The sequence below is a fragment of the Lygodium microphyllum genome, unplaced genomic scaffold (assembly GCF_053477565.2).
Source record: "Lygodium microphyllum isolate KBCC unplaced genomic scaffold, Lygodium_microphyllum_v1.1.10 scaffold_78, whole genome shotgun sequence".
Classification (NCBI taxonomy): Eukaryota; Viridiplantae; Streptophyta; class Polypodiopsida; order Schizaeales; family Lygodiaceae; genus Lygodium; species Lygodium microphyllum.
In genome coordinates this window covers 328,466-352,445 of record NW_028229561.1, presented here as the reverse complement: position 1 = coordinate 352,445, position 23,980 = coordinate 328,466, and the positions used below count along the sequence as shown (strand labels likewise).

The 23,980-nt window shown below is 43.1% G+C and overlaps 1 protein-coding gene across 3 annotated transcripts in view; it reads right to left on the bottom strand.

Annotated features, from left to right (window-relative positions):
* LOC148008701 (pseudouridine-5'-phosphate glycosidase-like) overlaps positions 1-23,980 on the bottom strand; it is a 187,079-nt gene that overhangs the window by 70,151 nt on the left and 92,948 nt on the right. For all 3 annotated transcript variants that reach the window (XR_015689971.1, XM_087674054.1, XM_087674055.1), the window contains 5 exons: positions 13,749-13,808; positions 13,584-13,644; positions 12,801-12,907; positions 3,368-3,445; positions 3,050-3,095 (listed from right to left, as the gene is read on the bottom strand). Coding sequence is in view for 2 of the 3 variants with exons in the window: in XM_087674054.1 (XP_087530180.1) it covers positions 3,050-3,095; positions 3,368-3,445; positions 12,801-12,907; positions 13,584-13,644; positions 13,749-13,808 (352 nt within the window). In the remaining variant the exon portion in view is untranslated. The remainder of the gene's footprint in view (positions 1-3,049; positions 3,096-3,367; positions 3,446-12,800; positions 12,908-13,583; positions 13,645-13,748; positions 13,809-23,980) is intronic.

Here is a 23,980-nt window from a genome sequence, read left to right as displayed (position 1 = left end):
TTGCAACACATCTTTAAACTCTTGTGAATATGCATCCAATGTCTTCTTTTCCATATCAAGCTCGAATAATTTTTGAATATTTTCAATCCAATCATCGATCACAAAACGCTTTTGAAAAACAGCCCATGTCATCAACTTGGGGCGTAGTCCTCCCCCACCAAGCATATGCCTTCTCTTGTAACATAATGTGTATCTGCTTGATGTGCTCAGCCTCATTGAACTCGTACAAATCAAAATACACCATCCATTGAATCGATGTTCGTCTCATCACCTTCCTTCTTCTCCCCTTTAAAGGAATCAAGTTGGAACTAAAGAGGCAATGGCTATGGGCACAAATGTAAATGAGAAGTATGCAGCTCGATCACCTATCATTGCATTTTCTTGACTTGAGCTTGGAGAATCACCGCAAGCGACAAATCTCCTTACATTTGAATGAATAAGCGGCTTCAAAATGCTGCCCGTGCGTATGTTCGGGTTCGCAAAAAGCCAAAAGAGCATCCTCCATGTGTTGAGGTTTAGTGCAAATGGATGCATCAAAAGGAGACACCATATGAGAAGTCATAGTATTGGCAAGAGAAAGGAGTAGAGAGAAGAAAGGAAGTTTTGGAGAGATGATAATTTAGAGATCAAGGAGTGCGAGAGAGGAAAGCAGAAGAAATAGAATCAAAGATTGCATTTAATACAAAATTAAATAGGTTTTTTTTGGGGCGGTGTGGGAGGAGCACAACAAGGCAAGGCGGTAGCTTTGTTAAATTTTTAAGGCTGAAGATAAAGAAGAAAAGGAGTATGATGATATGAATGCTCCTTCCTTAATCAAATCCCCCTTAATTGAAAAAAGAAGATCAACTAGATTTTGGACACACAGACCTTTTAATCGATCAAGCCTCCACCTATCTACTAGCTCATTCCCCCTCCCCCCAAGCCCTTCGGGACTAGTCAAGTCCATCAATCTATGAGCCCATTTATCGTGGCCTTCATCTGCCATGACTCATGCTACGCAAGACAAGCCACAAGGACTATTAGCCGCCATGACTAGCGCCACACCAAAGTGCACACGACTGGGTTTGCTTGGTGGCACATCTATTGTACTCTCTCTCCTCGAATGTCAGAGCCATTGACTATTTACACAACCGACTATCACAACCGATTGTGATAGGGTGCTTCACACTCCCTTCTCGACTGTCACAGCCAACAACTATTTACACAATCTCTCTCTTCCTCCGTTCAAGCACCCATCCATGATGAAGATGCCATTGCCATCCTGCTCAAGTCTCTAAAGAAGGTTTTTCCAACCCTTGTGACTACCCTAACTAATATTCCGAACCCAACTTTGGCAAGTACCATCCAGTCTTGCCTAGATGAAGAGAAAAGAAACCATATTGAAGAAACTTTAGCAGTCACTGCCCTTGAGCAAGTGTTAGTTCATACTGCTTCTACTAGGTGCTCCTTCTGTCACAAAAAATGGCATATTGTAAGCAATTGTTGGAAGAAATACCCTGACAAAATGAAGTGCAACAAATGCAAAAAGACCGGGCATATCACCAGTAAGTGTCCCAGTGTTCCACTAGTATCTAAGGAATTGGAGGCCAACTTTGCCTCCCAATGCACAGATAACCGACTCTTTTGAGTCATGTAACATCCTCTACCTATGAATATCCTTGTAGCCTGATTTATAAAGGCATCCCATTTGATTGAGGGGGGAAACTTTAACATGTCTTGTGATGCAATGCCACCCTAGCATTGGGAGGGGTGTTACGATATAGGCATGGGAATTCACCCTAAGGAAGGGAATATGAGGGCAGATGGATGTAAATGGCCTTAAGGGACAGGGGAAACCCTAACCCTAGCTTGGTAGAGGCTATATAAATAGCCTATTGTGAGATAGAGTGTACCCAAGTTGTACCTTGAGCAACTTAGTAAGCAAGGTTTTGTTATTGTACCTTGAGCTCTCATCTCCCTCTTGTGCACATTCTTCTTGCTGCAACTCTGATTTTCCATATTTCTCTCCCATTGCACACTCCCACAAAAACTCCTCTCAAATATCTCTGGTTCTGATTTGGTGATTTGGTGATTTGCTGCTAGGGACCACCCGATTCCAAATCTAATCTCATCTCATCCAATTTCCAAAGTAATATCTTCTTCAAAAGGCTCCTAGTCAGGAAGAATGCCCCTAGCAATAAGCTTGAAAACCAATGCTCTATTCTAGAAAACTGTTTCAATATTCTTAAATGCACCTCTAAATCTCAGCTAAATAATGATGCCACACTCTAGCTTGGATATCAACCCTCCTAACAAAATGAAGTCCAAGATAAGTTTAACAAAATGAAGCCCTAGACAAGGCGCTTCACCTGCCAAGTACAGGAACTAGAGAAGGCCCAACAAAAGGTGATGTGCCACAAATCACAGAGAGGATCTGATTAACCACCACTACCCTCCCTGTAAGAAATACTCTGGCTATGCTCCAGCAAGGAGCTTCTGTGTAATGTTCCACAGAAGGGGGGCATGTTGCTCTCTAGAAATGTCTATCCCCACATGACAACCCAAAAACCTCAATAATGTTCTGTGGAGGGGCCCATCTGCTTGTCAGGCATCCAATCAGACAAATGTGTATCACATCCCCAAGATCCATAACCTTTGTGCCAATCAAGCTCCTAATCTCACAGTAAAAGACAAGCCTTATCTTATTTACACAGAAAAGGTAATACTTTTGTAAATGGTCATGACACACTCACTATTTGATCCAATTTATGAGGAACCATGCATGCTTTACTTTAGACATACAACCTGAATGTCTTGACCTTTACTAGCATTTGGATATCCATATGCTTTGTGCCAATTAAGCCCCTATCCTCACAGAAAATGGGAACCTTAATGTTTTCTATAAACAGAAAAGAAAGGACTCATTGTGAACGTGATTATGAATCAGCCACTATTTGATGCAACATCATGACGTAACATGAACGCTTTACTTTGGAAACACCACCTGAACATGGTCACCCTTCCCACATTTGAACATCAATAGTGGGAATAAGAAAGGTAGAAACTTTACATATGATATCTGCACATTCGTCTGGAGAATCAACACGACAAGGTACCTGATCAAATATTAACCATCAAGTATTTCGTGAACAGTCACCAGAGAAATTGCAATAATGAGAAGCTCTAAATACACATTAAAATAATGTAACCTTGTTAGAATTCAATAAAATGTTCATGGGGGAAAAAGTCACATGCAAAGAACAAAAGTAGCTCACAAAAGAATGAGATTTGCCAACTCTCAACATTCCATCACATTAGCATACCAATCTCCCAAATGATACCAAGGATAAAAAACATCACACAATTGTGTATGCTAAACAAGTCTTACCTTGCAGCCACTGTGGCGAGTAAAGAAAGCAGGAAATTCATTGGTCTTGTATCCAATAACAGTAACACCTTCAGTCTCCTGCACAAGATGTGAAAAGTGTTGCTACCAAGCAATGATAATCTCTTCATCAAATACTGACAACTGTACAGTGTATTCCTAGATTTCTAAGAAGAATATGAACTATTATGCCCAATCAAAGTTAAAAGGATGTCAATTACATAATGTGGAAGAAGAGGATTAGTCCAGCACTTGCTCTGATAGTTACTGTAAAATTGCCGCGAATGCCTAGAGCCTACATCTCACATCCTATTGCAGAAAGGAGATGAGATAAGAAGGATCAATCAGCAGCTTTTTGGGTTCATGTTTTCTATTCAGATTCCCAAATGTATACCTGAAAATTCTACCATAGACATGGCAGTGTTTGGAAAAGACGTTTCCAAGAAAAGGAACCCATGTGCATTGTCTAATTGGAGGATCAATTGCATAATATGAAACATGGAGATCAGAGTCTGGAGGACAAGCTGATGGTTCATATTCATCAGCATTATCAAGAGTTGTGAATGAAGCTCAAGGCCATGGATAAGATAATTGATGACGATACCATGGAGTAAGTTCTGTTGAGGAAAATCCCAATTACAATGGTGTGGTGATGAGTGTTGTGAGACTTGTGCATATCTCAAACAACAGTAAGGAACTATCGGAGATTTCTAAGCATGAAATTGGGCAATTGAACCAAGCGCTAACTCGTCGTAAGAGACGGCAATATGAGATCGAGCAATACTTGGACTTGTACCAACTACTCATTCGCATCAACTTGAAGGAGGCTTGGAGGTGGATTCTATTAGCATTCACGTGTGCCTTGGGTGCTCACCTTCTAATTGTGAGCCTCAATCTGAGTCAGACAAGGACATTAGGAGCGCTGACATTGTATTTGTTTGTCATTTTATGTGTTTTAGACACTTTAGATGGAGAGCACATTAGTGCATTTCTCTTTGCGCACTTTTGGCTATTTTTTAGGGGTTTGACCACATTTAGAGTTTTCCCTCTTTTTCACCTATATATAGGCAGCCTATCCTCCCACCTTCATTATCCATTATCCATCATTGATCCCTCGTGATCAGCCAGCCCTCCTCATTCTCTCATCCCCCCTACTACTATCCGGCGCCCACACTGATGCATAGAGCTACATGTTGGGGCTGATTGTTGCAGCCTTGTACCTTCAACCACTGCAATCACATAGTTCCTTCTCTCTCTTGCATTCTCTTTGTCTCCTCTTTCTGTTGCACACTCTCACATGGTATCAGAGCCACGCATGGGAGATAGAGATCTTGAAGAGGAGTATGTTGTCCGCAACAAAACTTGCCAAGCGTCATCCCCACGTGCTACAAACCTTGCACTTGGAGTCAAATAGGTTAGCTTGGTCTATTTCCAAGCCTTTTTTAGGCTTCCTTTACCAGGTCTGATTTGCGCTTTGCTCTTGGGTGGCCTCTACTAGGTTGGGTGGCACCGTTACTACACCCGGACGGCATCAAACAGGCTAGGCCGCCATTTGGCTGGGCGATACCAAAACAGACCTACATTTTTTGCAAACAGCCCCCGGCACATGTTGTCACGAGGACGTGAAATTTCAAGATACTTTAATCTTGCCAATAACATTTGATTGAGTTATTAATCAAATGCACACATGTTGCACATGGTAGTTATTTCATGGTAATAGACCAAGGACCCTAAGGATGCAGTGGGTGCCAAAGGCAAAAGGTGTAATAAATTATGCCTGATAGGTACTAGGTGGTAGCCAGTGTCGAATTTTGGCCAAGACCAATTTATTGGCCACTAATGTCAGTTGGTGACATTAGAGACTAGGCATAAATTAATTAATTAATCCGAGTCTAAGGGCTAATAATTGCTTAGGCATACTTGGAAGACAAATTGGCCTAGCTAATTTGCTAGAATTAATTTTTCGAGCACTAAAATATTTATTAAATTAATTTCCAAATTTAATATTCTAAAAATTAATTTAATAAGCTGGATAATGCTGAAAATGGGAGTAGAAGACTGCCACTTCGTAAAACTTACCCATGCAAGTGGGAAAAACATTCTAAGGGATTGACGGAGTCTATTCTAGCCATTATGAGAGAGGAGGAGGCTATCAAAGAGTAAGGAGAGGCTGTTGATGTGATTTCAGCCACCAAAGATTAGTCCTACAGCAAGTGACAACAATTTGGAGTCCTCTAGGAGCAAGTCACAGCATACATGAGGGGGCAGCAATCTTTTTTGGTGGTCCTAAGCTGTAGGTGACAACTTTCATGGTTGTTTGAGTAGGGAGTGTAGTTTTTCAGCATTTCTCGCAATGAAACTTTAAATTTTTTCTCTCTACAATATTCTCTCTCATCCCCCAACCCTCTCTCAAGTTATTTCAGCATTTTGAGCCATCAGAGAAAGAGATTCCAATCAATCTCTATTGTAAACCCTAATTTACAGCAAAAATTAGGGTTTTGACAGCCACCTCAAGATACGTGCTTAGAATTGAGAGCTTGGGACTTGAATTCCAACAGTTGAAATTGAAGAATTTCAAGGAGATTCAAAAGACCAACTAGTCAATATCATATTTGGAGCTGAATTTCTCTTTCAAGGAGTAACGTTAAGGCCAATCCGTGAGCAAACCAAAGGGCAAATTGGTTTGGAGGCTTGCTCATTAGTTTTGACACCAAAGAGACACTTGGATTAGCAAAGGAGATCAAAGGATCTCAGTTGTACTCCTTGCATTTGCAACATAAGATAAAGAAATACTGCAAGAGGCACCAATTGTGGGGCCAACAAAGTGTCCAAGTTTAAAGTGGTAATATTTGCATTTTCAGTTTATGTGAATTTTATGCTTGCTGTAATTAGTATTAAATCAGGTTATTTACCACCCTATCCATGAAGGAAGGCTGGTTTCACACATGTTACAGAACTAAACCTTGCATTACCCGCATTTTTTGTGTAGGCAGCCCCTGTCTCTCTGCATTTTTTGCAGGCAAGTCATCAGTCCTCCTAGACGGCACATTTGCAAGATGGGTGACACCTGTTCTCTGCTAGGCGGCCCCTTTATAGGCGAAAATATTTCTTTCTTAGTTGCATTCTCATACTGGCTGGTCTTTGCTCACCAAGGTGACTACTTTTTGTTACTTGGCAGCCTCCGTAGCAAGCCAACATCAGGGCATATTTGTGTTTATTGCAAGGACTCGCTTTCTGGGTACTCTTGGTCCTTGACCAGTGACTGTGTTTCCAAGTTAAAGCCCTGTTTTCCTCTACATTTACTACTCCCTCTCTCTGCCCAGCATTATGTGTTTCCTTCAACATCGGATACTCCCCATCTACCTTGCCCCAGTGAATCTTCTTCTGTACCATGGCCCACCACACCCCAATTATCGGACGACACCTCTTATTGGTCACCTTTATTCTAGTGGCAAAATCTTCTTTTGTTTTCTTTACAAGTACTTTCTTGAAGAATATCTATGGCCAAAATGTAAGCTATGGGGGATCGTGTGGTTCAAGATCATTCAAACCAACCACTATTTTATTACTCTTTTCCATTATATTCTTCTGGGGCTTCTGGTCCCCGATTGGCATTAATGGCATCTCTTGAGCAAGTGCCAATCCTACCCTCTCTCTTCGCATTCGATAAGCTGAATGGGATGTTCTAAGGAGCCTATTGAGCAAGCAAAGGCACACAACCATGAACTTTATCATTGTTTTGTGGATTTCCATAAAGCCTTTGACACTACCAAGGAACAGTTTCTCCAAACATTACAAATGCCCAAGATGCCACTTGAGATGATATGGGAATCACTACATTATATGACGGAATCGTGAGATGAATTAGATGTCCACGTGGTTTATCAAATGAGATATAGAGCACTATGGGGGTGAAGTAGGGCTGCCCACTATCTCTAACACTATTTGGCTTGTACATTTATGAGATCATTAAGTTCATAAATAAAGGTGGTGGTAGTAGTGCATCTATGACTTACTAGTCACTCTAATGCTTTATGCACCATGCTGATGACATCATCTTGATATTTGACTCGCATGTGGAATTATAGCACCATATGGTAGACAAGTTATGAATGGGACAATGACAACCTATAGAGGCAGCCAAGTGGATCTCACAAACTCACACGTATACTTGGGCATTGCCTTTACTAGCACACGGAGCCACGTTTTCATGAGATAGAGAACCCATGATTGTTGAGAAACCCATCCATTAACTGCATTTCTTTTCATTAATTATTTCCAATTTCATAGTTACAACCCCAAAAGGGCTAGGCATCCACAGTTTGGGGCACCACTCAAGATTGTCTATGCCTATAAATAGGGCACTAGCTCCCTTCACGCTATACACTGTCATTCATTCATCCATTCACTCTTTCTATCAGATCACTCCATCCTATCAATCTTCTCTCCATTCCTCAACCTCTCATCTCAGTTCGTGGATGATCCTATTGTAGCTATCTGCTGCCTAGCGCCATGTACCACTCACATCAAGTTGAGTTTGCTGGCCAAATGCAGCCGCCCGGCTGATGCCACATCAAGATTGCTGCAAGCAAACTTGGTTCCAATTTTGGGCCTAAGAGGGAGTGTTGAGCTAAAAATTCATTACCCACTGATTAGCTCTTTAAAACAGCCCCAAAACAACAAATTACCAAAAGTTTCATTGAATAGGAAGCGATTCTACAAAGTTTCTATGTCCCACATGCAAAACCCTAATTTGGGAGAATCCTTCCACATCTATGAATAGACAAGCTGCCCACCATTCAGTCCCATCCTTATGTGCACATTTCTCACTCCCACGTGCAAATTTCAACCATCAACCACCTTCCCTCCATTGTCTAGCCCTTGCCAACTGCAACATCATCCTCTCCGATACCTGGGGTCTCCATCCCTATTTCCGCCTTGCTCCTAGAGGCCTTACATTGCTATGTTTTCAACTGCCAGCTGTTGCCTGCCATTTACTTATCATCAACACCCGGATCAGCTTGCATTTACAGCTCTAGACTCGGCAACAAGCTGATCTCCACCTGGAGACTGCATCTACCTGCATTTTTGCAGCTGGTGTGGGTGCTTGCATCATCTTCCACCTCGTCTATTGTCCCCTTACTGCCTATTGCCTTGATGATCAGGTTTTGCAGTTTTCTCACCCTTGACATCTCCGACTAGTGGTTGCAACACTCACAATATGTCTCCGATGGATGTCGCTCTCCGACACTCTTCAGCTCTACCCTTAAGCATTTTGTACATTCTCTCACTCATTTACAGCATTCATTCACTCACTTCAAAGTTCTATTTCTTCTCTATTTGTATTTGTGTTTTTGCGTTTTGCATTTTGCATTTAGGGTTTAAGTTTTGCACATCCCTATCTAAGTGTTTGTGTTTCAATAGTGGTCGTACATTCTATGTTTCCTCAGTGCAAACCCTAGCATATCTTCACACAAGAGAGAGTGGCTATTGACTATTGTCTCCTCATCAATCCACTCCTTCAAGAGACAGTGGTTGTTCGACTCCACAGCCCACTGCACCAAGAGACAAAGCTTGTTGCCCACATGTGGCTCCACAAGACCTACCTATTTCCTCATCACCCTTGTATGGCTCTATGGACACCGACTCTAATGCAAGCATCAAGAAGTTTTTGTGTGATACCACTCCCTCTTCTACTAACGTTCGAGAGGCCACCTCTGGGTATTGTCTAGGTTCTATTCCATTGGAGCCCCAAATACTTTCTTACCCATTGATTCCCATTGATACCTAGGATCTACAGGTTCTTTCCAGCTTAGGGCCTTGGATGTTTTAGCCATAACTTGGTGCCTAGCCCTTTGTATTCCCTCCAACATGGAGCCACGAAGCTTGTGGCTTCTCTCCTAAGGTTGAGTTTTGGGTACTATCAACTCATCATGTCTATTGTTCTTCACTACAAGTCACCTTACAAGTGGAACACTAGAATTACATGGTGGATCTTCTTCTCTCACACACATACACCTCTTATGGCTCCTTTTTGGGCCTAAGAGGGGGAGTTGAGATACCCATTCATTAATCCATTCAAGTTTCATAGTTATAGTTCCAGAAAGAGCTAGGCGCCCACATTCTGGGGCACCACTCGAGACTGTCTATGCCGATACATAGGCCACCGACTCCCTCTACACACTATCATCCATTCATCCATTCACTCTTTTCTATCAAATCACTCCATTCTATTAGCCTTCTTTCCATTCCTCAGCCTCTCCACTGCTGTCTACACCCTTACTCAGAGGACATCTCACTTCGTGAACGATCCTATATAGTTGTCTACTGTCTAGCACCCTCTCCCACTCACATCAGGTCGCACTTGCTGGCCAGATCCACCTTCTGCAGCAGTCTACATCTATGTTTGTTGTCTAGATAGGCCGCCCTGCTCTTGGAGCTGCCGATTTCATCATCAGCATTTTTGTTTTGCTGCCAGCAGGTCCTACACATCAGCATCTGCATCCTAGCAAGCCATCTTGCTGTCTAACAGGGATTTGGTCTTGATTCAGGTAGCTGGTCATAATCTTCTCCTCACCGATGGCATCTAAGGACTATGTTCCACTCCCTTCACAGTTGTCCTTCACCATTCAGCATTTATCTTTGATACCTACTGCCCAGAGGACTGTGTTTCTCTCCCTTCACTGTGCAGATTCCCTTCAAGTGTTGCAGTCTGATCAGCCAAGACCATGCAGTCATCTTTGAGCTTTTGCTCCATTGTATCAGCATGATTCAGTGTTCATCATTCTTCACTCCTCTTCTGAGTTTTTCTTCTCTCAATGTTTTTCATACACACTTTGTCTCTCCCTGCAAACCCTACTATCTCTCTGATGTCGTATGAGTGCATATCATCCTGTCACTTTTCTTGACAACCGTAGACTTACACAAGGCTATGCCACACTTGCACAAATGGAGTGACGGTGTTGTTAGGTCCATCTTCAAGAAACCCACACCTAAGGATGGCTTTTTGATACATTAGTCACCCCGGCTACAATATGTATGCAGCACTCGTTTGGGCTCCTAGTTTCTCCACCTATGATTGGAGACACTTGGAGAGACCTTACATCCCTATGATATCTCAGATGATTCATGGCAAACCCTCAATGCCACTTAAATCATCGTAGAAGAGCCTGCAATACCTTGTGTCCCCATGGTAATGGAGGCTCTACTTCAAACCACTGGTTACATAAGATATCTCAAATCCATAAGTCCGGGCAAACTGTCATGCCAAGCCCTAAACAAATTATAGAGTACTGCCACATATGGTCGCATGCATTCTTCATCATCCTGCCCTCAGTCAAGCACCCTCACTAATGTACCTCTATACATGCAGGGGTTGATTGTGTGCAGCCTTGTATCAGTTTTCTGATCAGAGTGTGCCTTCTTTCACTTGCATGCAACCTCTCTCTCTTCTGTTCTCTCTTTTGTGTTTTAGTTCCTACTACCATTGTGCACTCACATATGTGTGTTTGTGTGTGCACACGCGTGTGCGCACACACCGCTCATACATACGTACGTACATACATTCACAGACGTACTATAAATATCTATCCTCATTTTATACAATAGAGAGGGTTTTTGTTTGAAAATGGTCAATGCCACGGTTGTAGCAAAGTTGCACATAGCAGAGACAAAATCATCACAATAAGTGGCCAAACCTAGAAAGCTAGATTTATTATTTCTTCTGGTTTATATTAACCTATGTTATTATTATAGTTTGTGTGGCCCTTCCACCAATGATTGGCAATAGAGGATGCAGAGGAGGTTGAGGCAGTGACCCTACAAAAGCAAAGAATAAAGTTGCTAACGAGGGTATCTTGGGGCTATTAAATGATTTTAAAGTATCAAATTCTACTCCCATAGAAGAGATTTCTTACATTGAGATTCATGAGTTTGAGGATTCCATTGAGACTACTTGTCACATAAGATTCTATCGTATCCTTGCTAATGGTGCTTGAGGCACATGTATAGACACCATCAACAAAAGATATTGCTTTCACATGAGATTGATGATTCTACAAGGATTCTACTGACAATACTTTGTCACATAAGATTCGACTATATCCTTGATAATGGTTCTTCATGTGTAGACACCATCCAGGCTTTTCACAGTTTTGTCCTACCCAAGCAAAAGTATTGGTGGTGACACTCAGCACCTTAAATTCTAGATGAAAACATTATTTTGGTAGATTACTCTAATGCCACTACTAAACTACTAAAGTGGTTATGAACTTGGTTTTAGTTTCTCAAATTGCCTGGATGGTAGAGGCATATTCTTTTGATGAACAATGCATAGAGATCATTGGCCTTGCTACATGGGTAGTTTCAGCCAGAGGTGTTAGGAAGATGGCCTTTACTGATTCATTTATGAACTAGTTTATGGCATCAGATGAAGTTCAAAACTAATTTAGGGCAATGAATGTGACTCAAATACCAAGGGGAAAGATGTCATGAATTTGCACGATGGTAATAGGCCAAGCAAAACGTAATAGTATATAAAAGTTTCTCCTGAACTACTATCTAACACAAAAGCAAAGCAAGTCTTTTTAACTACAAGGAAGCCAGATTATGTTATATATCACATAATAGCAGACCCTAAGTAGAAGGAAGCTAGAGCGAGCTATATAAAGTATACAACACACAATAGCAACAGAGTTACTCGTTTCGCAACACCACAAGTAAGTATGCAGTCAACATAGAAGTATAGGAAAGATTTTTCTAGAGTGCTTCATAGCACAATAGCAGGCCATACTTAAGAAGAAGGAAGCCACTTTCCTTCATGGAGCTACACAGTGCTCTAGAACAATATCTGTAATTGAGTTAATTTGGTGTGCTATTCTGTCCTGTTGAGTGCCAAATTGCAGACAAACTTGTGATATTACCAAAGGAGTGACTCCATTGTTATTGTGTGCTCCTGTTCAAAATGATGTACTCCTCTGACAGCTGTATAGCGTGATATTGATGACCATTGCAGATTACTTTCTAAATGCTGGGTTGCTATTTAAATCAGCCATCGCTGTGTCAGCTACAGGTAGTTTGGTCGTACCTTTCAGACCAAACAGAGCAAGATATTCCAGTGACTTGGAAGCCAATCTGTTCATATCGTGTTTCTTCATGATATGGGATGGCACTCCCACCATGACTTCTTCCCCTGTACCACCCAGACTACCTGAGAGGCCTTATATCTACGTGATGTATCTACTCTACGCTAGAGCCATGCTATTTATCCATACACTTCCATATTTTAGTTTGAGCTATAAAATCAGCCATACTTTATTTTGCACAGATGGCAGAGGGAAAGCTTGACTCTCATTTCAAAGGATACAATTGTGAAGCCCAATAATTAGGGCATAAAGTGAAAGAAAAACTTAAATATTTGTACACTTTAAATGCTCACAAGGTACTCTAACGTTCTGGGAATGTCAAGAATTGACTTGACACCAGCACAGAAAACAGCAACAGGCGACCTTCCAAGCTCTGTTAAATCAGATGAGACATCCATTGCTGCCATTACAAGGACTGCGTGAGTACACATGAGAAGATATATGCAGGTTAAGCAAAAGCCAACAACAAAAAACATCCAGAGAAAACAAATGCTTCCAAACTGGAAGGATTTATCAAACCAATTGTAAAGGAAATTAGATATAGTAATTCAAAAGATATGGAAGCCAGCTATTCTTGTAAACTTCCTTTCAATTTGCTCGCACTCACCAGTTTTCCCATCGAATAACTTCATAGAGGAATGTTGTACACCATGAAAAACTATATGCTGGGCTACATGACTCAAAAACACTACCATGAATTATGCTTGTGCTTGGCAATATTTTGAATTGTGGTGGCCCAACATGTTGGTTCGTGATTTTAGAGGAGCATTTCACAATTCATATTGAAGCCATCCAGCTTGCCTAAACTAGGACTTGAAAATCACCATCCAACTTTGAATTAGCTGTGATGGGGCACACATGCACATTGCTTATTCACTCAGCCACATCACATGCATTCATAAATCCCAAGTTCCAAAATCACTCTGAGTCTTCAGACAGATCCACCAAAACACCATAAGCATATATCCTGCCCGCTAAAGCATTGACAGAATCTAAACAGGACTAATCATGTACTGTGAGACATGACCCAAAGAGCAAGGTTGCAGCTTTTGAAGCTTGCATGAAGTTGAACATACAGCTTTCACCCCCTCGATGAACCCCTCCGATGCCTCCAGTCACAAAAACACGAATCCCAACCTGAAATCCATCAACAAGGTGAGTTGTTTGACTGCATGTGAAAACTAGCATGCATAGTGCAGGTATTTTACAAACTTGTGGATAAAATGTTTTCAGGCAGTAACCTTTGCAGCAAAGAACATGGTTGCAGAAACAGTAGTAGCACCATTTTGCTTCTTTGCAACCTACAAGAAAAATATCAAATAAAATAAAATAAAACAAAATATCAGAGAGAAGAAATAACATCTCATAGAAAATCCCCCTAAGGAAAAATAACCTACAAAGATTTCAATATTACCAGTTAGAGAGGACTTGAAACATACAATCTAAAACTGTGCAATTGTTGAACATGAAATTGCATGTAGCACCACCATCCAACAATAGTTGGCAAGTGGGGGCCATACATTCATACATGATTGATCAGCCATTTACATATTTTAAACACCATAGTGAGTCTTTTCAGGGACAACCGAGTTTGATATTAACAAGAATGTACTCATCCAGAAAATAACACAGTGATGTGTGACACTGGCAACATAACAAATAAGGACCTGTCACTTGGAGGACCTGATACTAAGTGACACTATGTGAGAAAGTACATGTCCCATCATTATAAAAATTGAAATGAAATACTCGTTTGGTGGATAGCATCCAAAGCATCCTGGTATCTTTTGCAATGACTCAAAATGATCACATATTATAACTCTGCTTAAATAAAATTTCATTACTATAAGCGGCTGAGATAATCATTCATACTCGTGATGTCCACATAAGATGTAGACAAAAAACCATAAATGTTCAACAACGCTCTGCCTCTCTGCTCCAGGGAGATGCCAAGTACAAGCTAATGGACATGTGGCAATCTACTTGCCTCCTCATGTAAATTACCCATTTAACTCTAAGAGCTCGAAGAGTTGCTTAAACTCCTTTCATAAAATGCTATTTAAGCATTCGAATCCTATCTAGTGCTTGGATATTAGGAAAGTTGTGTCGCCCATCATCGCTGACTTGCCACCGCACTCCCGCAACCCCCATCTCTCCCGTTGACTCGCCACGGCACCCCCCCGCGACCCAACTGTTTCGCCGCCTCTCCCCTCCCGCGACGCGTTGTGCCTCCCCCCCCCCCCGCGGCCAGACTGACGCACCATCGAGCTGCTTCCCACAGCACTGCCCCACACCCGTCACCCCCCCCACTCTGGCTCTGCCAGTAAAACCTCTTCGCGCCAACCTCCCCTCCGCCCTGGTTCCGATCTGACGCCCAGTCCCCCCCCCCCAATCCTACGCTGACCCCCAATCAAACGCCCAGACTAACATTCTCCTTTGTCCCCCCCATTCTAACCCCTCTGCGCCCCCAAATCTGACGCCCAGCCCCCCCAACTCCCGCACTGTACCCCGTCCCTTTCAACCGGCAACTCGAGGCCCCTCACCCACGCGACTTCAGTCTGGAAACATTTTTTTGTGGCGCCCGGTGCCTCCATCACCGTCAGAAAACAGAACCCGCCTCCCCTTCATCAACATTGCACACCACCCCCCCCACCCCGGTTGCTCAATCCATTTGCAGCAACACTCCCCCCCCCCCGGCAGTTCAACAGTGCGATCGGCACATTTCTTAGTGGGGACATGCAATGGAAACCTTTGGTCAGATGACGGCACATTCTACGAGTCCCCACCACTCAAACACCTTGCACGTCGTCCTCTTTGAGGAACAGCTCTTAGCAGTTTGTGCCACAGAGCTAGAGCTAAAAGAAACCACGATCTTTGGACACTCCCCATCAAGGGCCCAACTTGTTGGGATATAAAGGCCCAGTAACCTCCGTGTATATAGTACACGCATATTGTACATGTGAACGCCTTTACGTGCCCCAAGTATAAATACATTTTATTCTTTGTGTACCAACACTTTTTTTTTGGTACACTCTTATCATCTCAAACTCTCTCAAGCCGTCACACTCACTGGTTCACTCCTGCTCAACCTCCATCACTCTCTGCTGTGCCCCCCTCCAGTTCCAACAACTGGTATCAGAGCTTAAGGTTCTGTGTACGCTTCCCGACTCGAACGCACCTTCAGCAGGCAAGCGACAGGCAGAGTCGACTGGTAGCAGACGTGCAGACAAGACCAGGCGGCACTGGGCGGCGGGCGTGGATCAGGTGCCTGCTACTGCGCGAGGTGAAGACGTGCAGGCAACGACTGGAACGACGCGACGTGCAGGCGACCTTTGCGGGCGGTTCAGGTGACGGGCGACAGGCAGGCGACGCCAGCAGGCAAGCGTCAGTCAAACGTGACGGTTCGTGACCTTGATAGGCGGGCGACGTGATGCGACGGGGGTCAATGAACCCCCCCCCCCCCCCCCCCCCCCGGTTAGTTCCTTCGTTTTTTTTTTTTTAACAAATCAAAATTTTCTCCAATCCCCTCATTACCACTTGCCTTGGCAGGTGTTCACACACCAGAGGCACAGTTTCAAAATCTGTGCAAATCAGGCCACAGAATTTGAGGCTTTTCCCAGATTTGGCATCATTCATGCCTGTCAGTGACTTTTGAGTCAGAGATTGCAGACATCGCGAGCGGTAACCTCAATTAAATTGGTGATTTTGCAAATTTTGTCAAAATTTTGCCTTTTTGGGTAAAATTTCCTAACATTGGATCCCATAAATTTGGGGCTTTTCATGTATTGGCAAAGCTTTACTCAGCTGGGTCAGATTGACTAACATCCATGCAATTTTGGACTTGAAATTTTGGGGATTTGCGCAGAATTTGGTAGATTTCTGCATCTTTTGCCCGTGCAGTGGCTGGTTAATGTACAAACAGCAGAGATTTATTTCTGGTTGAGGAAAAACAGCAGGTACTTTGCTGGTTCAGATTGTGCTTCCGCAGATTAGTGCATTTACTCTTGTGTTCGTGATAAAATGGCTGCAACTTCTTCCAGTTCAGACATCAAGAGTCTGATGGAGATCAAACGGTCTAATGGTCATGGCTTTGACCTTTGGAAAGACCGTATGCAGGGCATTTTGTTTCTGAAGGATTGTGAGGATACTTTGCAGGAAGATAAACCCGCACTAATGTCTGATGCAGATTGGGCCAGAGTGAATAAAAAAGCTGTGGCTTAAATAAAGATGGGTGTCACTGATGACATTCTGACAAACATTAAGGGTTTAGACACAGGTTATGCAATATGGGAGAAGCTGAAGACTACTTATGAGATCACCACACCTGTTAATCAGGTGCATTTAATACGCAAGTTGGTGAATATGCGACTGGATGAGTCAAAGCCTGTAGCTGAGCACTTGAGTGCATTTACAAGGATTCTAAATCAGCTCAAAGATGCAAACTTGGACTTTGATGATAAGTTGAGGGCGATCTTTTTTATCATGGCACTGCCGGACTCATGGGAAACCTTGGTGGTTTCACTCAGCAATAACCCTAATCTCTCATATGATGGGGTGAAGGGTTCTATCTTGAATGAAGAAATCAGATGTATATCTAGTGGAGAAGGCAACAACTCAGCTTATAATGTAAGAGGCAGGGCTGAAAAGAAAAATGCATATGCAAGGCAGAGAAATAGGAGCAAGAGCAAAGAAAAGGATAAGAGTGATATTACTTGCTATCATTGTGGTCGAAAGGGCCACAAGAAACCTGATTGCAGGTACTACAAGAAGGAACAAGAGAGAAAGAAGAATGCAGGAGATTAAAAAAAGAAAGAAGAAAAGACAGATGCATTGGAGACATCCAAAGGCAAAGAAAAGGCCAATGTGGCCTCTAGTGTGGTCATAGAGGAGCTTTCAGATACAAAGGATGATGTATTATATATGCAATTGATTATGATGCCCTTGTATGTCACATGCAGGATATGCAGATTACCAAGGCTGATGTGATTGATGCACTCTTATCTGTTGATGATGGTGTCACTCACACTTGGATTGTAGACTCTGGTGCCTCTTTCCATGTAACTCCTTGCTTGGAGTGTTTTGCTATGTTCAATGCAGGCGGTTATGGAAAGGTGTACCTTGGAAATAACCATGCTTGCAGCATTGATGGGATTGGTACAGTACACTTGTCTTTAGACAATGGTCAAGAGCTTGTGTTGAAAGATGTCAAATATGTACCTGGCATTAAAAAGAGTTTACTATCTGTTGGTCAGCTTGACTTGCATGGCTACACCACACTGTTTGGTAGTGGTTTGTGAAAAGTGAAAAAGGGTTCCATGCTGATTGCAAAAGAAACCGAAAAGGGCACATTGTATTGTTTGCACTATAAAGCCTTGAATGGCAAGTTTCTTGCAGTTGCTGAAATTTGCAGCCACTTGGAGTTATGGCATAAGAGATTAAGCCATATGAGCCAAAAAGGACTTGATATCCTTACCTCTCTGAAGAGGGTTGATGGAAAAGAATCTAAACTTGATTTTTGTATGAGTATCAGTTTGGAAAGCAAATAAAAATTTATTTTTACTCTGGTGTCTCTCGTAAGTCCAATGTCTTAGACTTAGTGCATTCTGATGTACGTAGTATGCCCGTGAAATCATTGGGTGGTGCTGCATATTTTGTCTCCTTTATTGATGACTGTTCCAAGAAGATTTGGGTGTACTTGCTGAAAAACAAAAGTGATGTGTTTGCTGTTTTTAAAACTTTTCATGCATTTGTGACCACTCAGACAGGTAGAAAGCTGAAATGCTTGCGAACTAATAATGGGGGTGAGTTCACATCGACTGAATTCAAGTCCTTTTGTGACTTGCATGGTATTAAGAGGGAGCTTACAGCCCCTTACAGCTCTTCTTTAAATGGGGTGGCTGAAAGATATAACAGGACTTTATGTGAAAGAGTGCGGTGCATGCTGTCCACTGCTAATCTCCCTCATGCATTTTGGGAAGAGACACTCAAAACCGCGGTTCACATTTGCATCCACTCTCATCCCTGAGAAGGTTTGGTCTGGCAAATCGGCCTCATATGACCATTTACGCATTTTTGGCTGTGATGCCTTTGTGCTTGTTAGGAATGAGCTAAGGAATAAACTTGACCCAAAATCTACCAAAGGCATCTTCATGGGCTATGGTGATGAGGGTGAATTTGGCTATAGAGTGTGGTTACCTCAGTCCAAAAAATTGATTCGCAGCCATAATGTTGTGTTTAATGAGGCAAAATTGCTGAAAGGCACTCTAGCCTCTAATGAAGATCTAAAAAATGTAAAATTTCAGAGTTTGCACCCACCCATTACTTCAGAAAATGAGCCTCAAGGTGCTGTACCACAAGCTAAAATTGATGATCAGCCGGTTACTTTTGAGCCAGATGATGATGGACAGCAAATAGAAGCACAAGGAGGTCATGGACAGCAAGATAGGCTTGCTGATTATGAAAATGCAAGTGCTGGAAATGAAAATGAAGGTGTTGTACAGCATGAACAGCATGCTGAAAATGGTTTACAGCAGCAAATGAATGCTGAAAATAATATCTCCCCTGATGTAGACCCAATTCCTGACAATGTTGATCATTGGGTACGCAGGTCTACACGCGTAAGAAGGCAACCACATAGGTTTGACCCTCCTTGCATTATGTGATGCTTACAGATGAGGGTGAGCCTCTTACATACAAAAAGGCAAAGTCATGTGAATTCAGCAGTAAGTGGGAGCTAGCTATGCAGGAAGAGATTAAATCTCTATATGCAAATGATACTTGGGATCTTGTGTCATTACCAAAGGGAAGAAAGCCACTTCCAAAAAAATGGGTGTACAAAGTCAAGACAGTTGATGGGAAACCTAAGTACAAGGCAAGGCTAGTTGCCAAAGGTTATGCACAAAAGGAAGGGATTGACTTCCAAGAGGTCTTCTCACCTGTTGTGAAGATGACCACTTTACGTGTGCTTTTTGCTCTTACTGCTGTTTTGGATTTAGAGCTATATCAAATGGATGTAAAAACAGCTTTCTTGCATGGTGACATTGATGAGGAAATCTACATGAAACAGCCTGAGGGCTTTGTAGTTCCTCAAAAAGAATAGATGGTGTGTAAGCTGAAACGCAGCCTATTTGGGCTGAAGCAAGCACCACGGCAGTGGTACAAAAAGTTTGATACTTTTATGCTATCTCATGAGTTTACACGCAGCCATGCAAATCATTGCTTGTACATGAAAAAGGATATAGATAGCAGCCCCATAATACTTGTTTTGTATGTGGATGATATGTTACTAGCTGGGAAAAGAAAGACTAGCCTGGATGCTCTCAAAAATCAGCTGAAATCAGCTTTCTCCATGAAAGATTTGGGGAATGCAGAGCATATTTTGGGCATAAGGATTCGTAGAGATAGAATGCAGAAATTGTTGTTTTTATCTCAAGAAAAGTACATTGGAAAGGTACTGGACAGATTTAACATGGCTGAAGCTAAGCCTTTTGGGGTACCCTTACCTCCTTATCTCAAGCTTAGCAAAGCCAACAGCCCGAAAGATGACGTGGAAGCAAATGCTATTAAGGGAGTTCCTTATGCATCAGCTTGTGGCTCTCTTATGTATGCTATGGTTGCTACTCGTCCAGACATTGCTCATGCAGTGGGAGTTGTTAGCAGATTTATGTCAAATCTTGGCAAAGCACATTGGGAGGCTATCAAGTGTATTCTTCGATACCTTAAGGATACACAAAGAAAAAGTATTTGCTATGGGTAGGATGCACTTAGTTTGCAGGGTTATTGTAATGCAAACATGGTAGGTGACTTGGACACTCGTAGGTCCACTAGTGGGTATGTCTTTACAGTTGCTGGTGGGGTTGTTTCTTGGTGTTCCAGGTTGCAAAATATTGTTGCACTGAGTACCACTAAAGCTGAATACATATCAACTACTGAAGCTTCTAAGGAAGCTATATGGTTGAGCAAACTCGCAGATGATCTCGGCATGTCTATGGGTACTGCAATTTTGGGATGTGATAGTCAGAGTGCTGTGTATCTGGCTAAGAATGCCATGTATCATTCACGCACAAAGCATATAGATGTGCGATATCACTTCATCAGACAGATTCCGGAAGATGGTCAAATCACATTGACCAAGATTAAAACATAAGATAAGCCTGCAGATGTTCTCACTAAAAGTCTAAGCAGAGCTCAACACGAGCATCGCATTCGACTAGTGGGAGTTGGTTAGCTAGAGGTTCATATCGAACCTTTAAGTGGGAGATTGTTGGGATATAAAGGCCCGGTAACCTCCGTGTATATAGTACACGCACATTGTACATGTGACCTTTACGTGCCCTAAGTATAAATACATTTTATTCTTTGTGTACCAACACATTTTTTTTTTGTACACTCTTATCATCTCAAACTCTCTCAAGCCGTCACACTCACTAGTTTACTCTTGCTCGACCTCCATCACTCTTTGTTGTGCCCCCCTCCAATTCCAACACAACTACGGGATTGGCTCCACTCCACGCTGCGCATTGGCATAGCGTAGATTGTGGAGGCAATCCTCATGGGCCGAGGGATCTTCATGGTTCGACTCACCTCTGCCGATGCACCTCGTGAGTTAGTGGAAAGCTCGCCCTATGCCTCAACGAGGTCATCTACATGGTTCCCTGGTATAGCGGCTTCACTGTGAAGTCATTTGCACTCCACAACAGATTTCTCAAACACCCAGTCACTTTACTTTTCCACGGACTGGCAGTAGAGTACCGCCAGTTAGTGGAGGACTTTGGACGACTCTTCGGTACAATTCTCCCTCCCTCCTTCACGGATGCAGTGACACTTGCAAGAGTCCCAAAGATATAAGTCGTTGTGAAAGGCACAAAGTGTATCCCAAAGTTCCTGGAGATCGAGGCAGGAGGGTACTCCTTTAGGCAACAGGTCATTGTGACTGGGCAACCAGGGCAATGTCTACCCTGCCACGACTTTGGGCATCACGCAGCAGATTGTACACACTTTTTGGAACCATGGCAGCTCCCTCGACAGGCACGCAGGTGGACGCTGACGGCTTCACACGGGTCCAGAGACGACAGAGAGGGTGACAGCAGGGGGGGCCGCAGCCAACTTCTCAGACACAGCCCCGACAGCAGGGAGAAGAAGGGCAAGCAACGCCCCCTCGGCAACGCACGCCACAACCCCCCCTACTTGCTCCACCCGGCAGGACCACAATCCCCCACAGCCACCACCCGCGCTAGAATCTTCCACTCCAGAGATTCCACAGCCCCCACACCCACCTCCCAGGCTCCCCCCACTAACCTTGGCTCATAGCGCCCCCCACGCTCGCCACGTACCTCTGACCATCCCTCGATCCTCTCCCCCCCCCCCACCACCTGTTGAGCTAAAATATGCATTACTTGCTAATTAGTGTCACCGGGACGTGAAATTTTGAGATGCTTTATTCTTGCTAGTAACATTTGATTAAGTTATTAATCAAATGTACAAGGTTGTTTAGCACATGTGATGCACATGGCAGTTATTTCATGTGAACAGGCCAAGGACCCCGAGGATGCAGTGGGTGTTAAAGGCAAAAGTTGTGTTAAGTTATACCAACTGGGTTTTGGTGGTCAGTTGGTGCCAGGTTGGACCCTAGGACAATTACTTGGCCATAAAGTGTCAATGGTGACACTAGGGACTAGCATTAATTAATTAATTAATGCTAGTCTAAGGGTCAACAGAGGTTGGGAACCACTCCAAGTTGCAAATGGCCTAGCCAATTTCATTACAAATGGGCATGTTTAATTTTGGGTAGGGTCAAAAGGGCTGAAACTAATTTTCAGAATTAATTAATTCTGAAAAATTAATTTAATGGCTGAAAATGAATTAGAAAGGCTGCCACTTGGCAAAACTTTCCCATGCAACTAGGGAGAAGGCTGTTGGAGGGTGGTGGAAACTAAATTGTAGCCATTCTGAGCTTGGTGGAGGGAGAGGAGGTGATCAGATTTGGCTCTGAGAGGCGATGACGACTGATCACGCGCCGCGACAGGACAGGGGGCAGCAAGTTTTCTCTTCCACCTCAAGAGATGCAGCAGTAGGAGAGGAGGGCTCGCCAACCGAGTTGTTGTTTTACCCCCCCTTCTAAAGCTGTTGGTGCTATCAGATTTGTCATCAGAGCTACGAATCAAAAGATATATTTCAGCTAATTTTCTCTCTCTCTACAGCATTCTCTCATCTCCTCCAGTCCATGCTCAAGCATTCTCAGTAATTCTCAGTCATTGGTAGCAGAGTACAACCAAATTTGGTAGACAGCAAAGAGTTTACTGCTGTAAACCCTAAATTACAGCAGTAATTAGGGTTTAGCAACCACCTTGGGACCCGTGCCATCAATCAAAGGCATTGTACACTGAAATCAGCACCGGAAATTTGTGGAATTGTGAGGATCTCAGATGCTAGCCCATCTATTGTGAATTCAGGGCAGCATTTGACCAGTTGGGATTCCATTAGAGCAAGTCCTAGGTGAAAATCAACGGGCAATTTGCCCAAATGCTTTGCTGATTATTGGAACAGCAAGGGGCTTTTGAATCAGCCAAGGAGATCGTGAAATCTCAGCTTGTAATTTATCCATCAGCAATTGAAATAAAAGAAATACCAAAAGGGGCGCCAGTTTTGGAGCCAACAAGGTGTCCACTGTCCAAGTTTATGAAGGTAAAGGGAGCATTTCAGTTTATGCTCATTTGCTAATTGTTGTAATTAAGTGCTTAATCAGGTTAAACCACCCTATCCGAGAAGGAAGGCCGGTTTCAATTAGCCTCTTAAACAGCCCCAAAACACACTAAAAATGCTCTTTTACAGTAAAACCCTAAAGCGGGGAGCGGTTCGAGAGTGTTCAGTGGAAACCCTAAAACGGGGAGCGGTTCGAGAGAGTTTAGTGAAAACCCTAATTTTTCGGGTACCCTTCCACATCTATAAATAGACAAGCTGCCCCCATTCAGCCATCATCCTTGTTTGCACGTTATACCAGCCCACACACCCTCTACTGCTGTTGGCACCCAGTTTCCAACCTACAGCCCGCCTCCATCTGCTATCCAGCCATCATCGACTGCAACCACATTATCTTCAACCTATCCATTACTGTAGGCGACAGCTCTTAGCTGCTGGCGCCTGCTCCAGACTGTCCCAGACTGCTGTTCAGCCTATTGTCCATCATCTCCAAGGTCAGCCAGCCTGCGTTTTCAGCATTGCAGGCCTTGACACTCTCAGACACTATTTCAGCCCGCTGTTTACAGCAGACTGTGCACAGTTTCCAGCCTCCGATCGGTGTTACACTGCTGCATTTACCAATTTCCAGCCTCCAAACTGCTGCCTTTTGGTGACCAGCCTGCTGCCATTTACTATTTAGCACTCCTACACTCCGAATGGTGGTCACAAACTTGGGATCCATCTTCAGTGGACGTCACACTCCGACATTGCTCTGCCCTTGAGCACACTGTACACT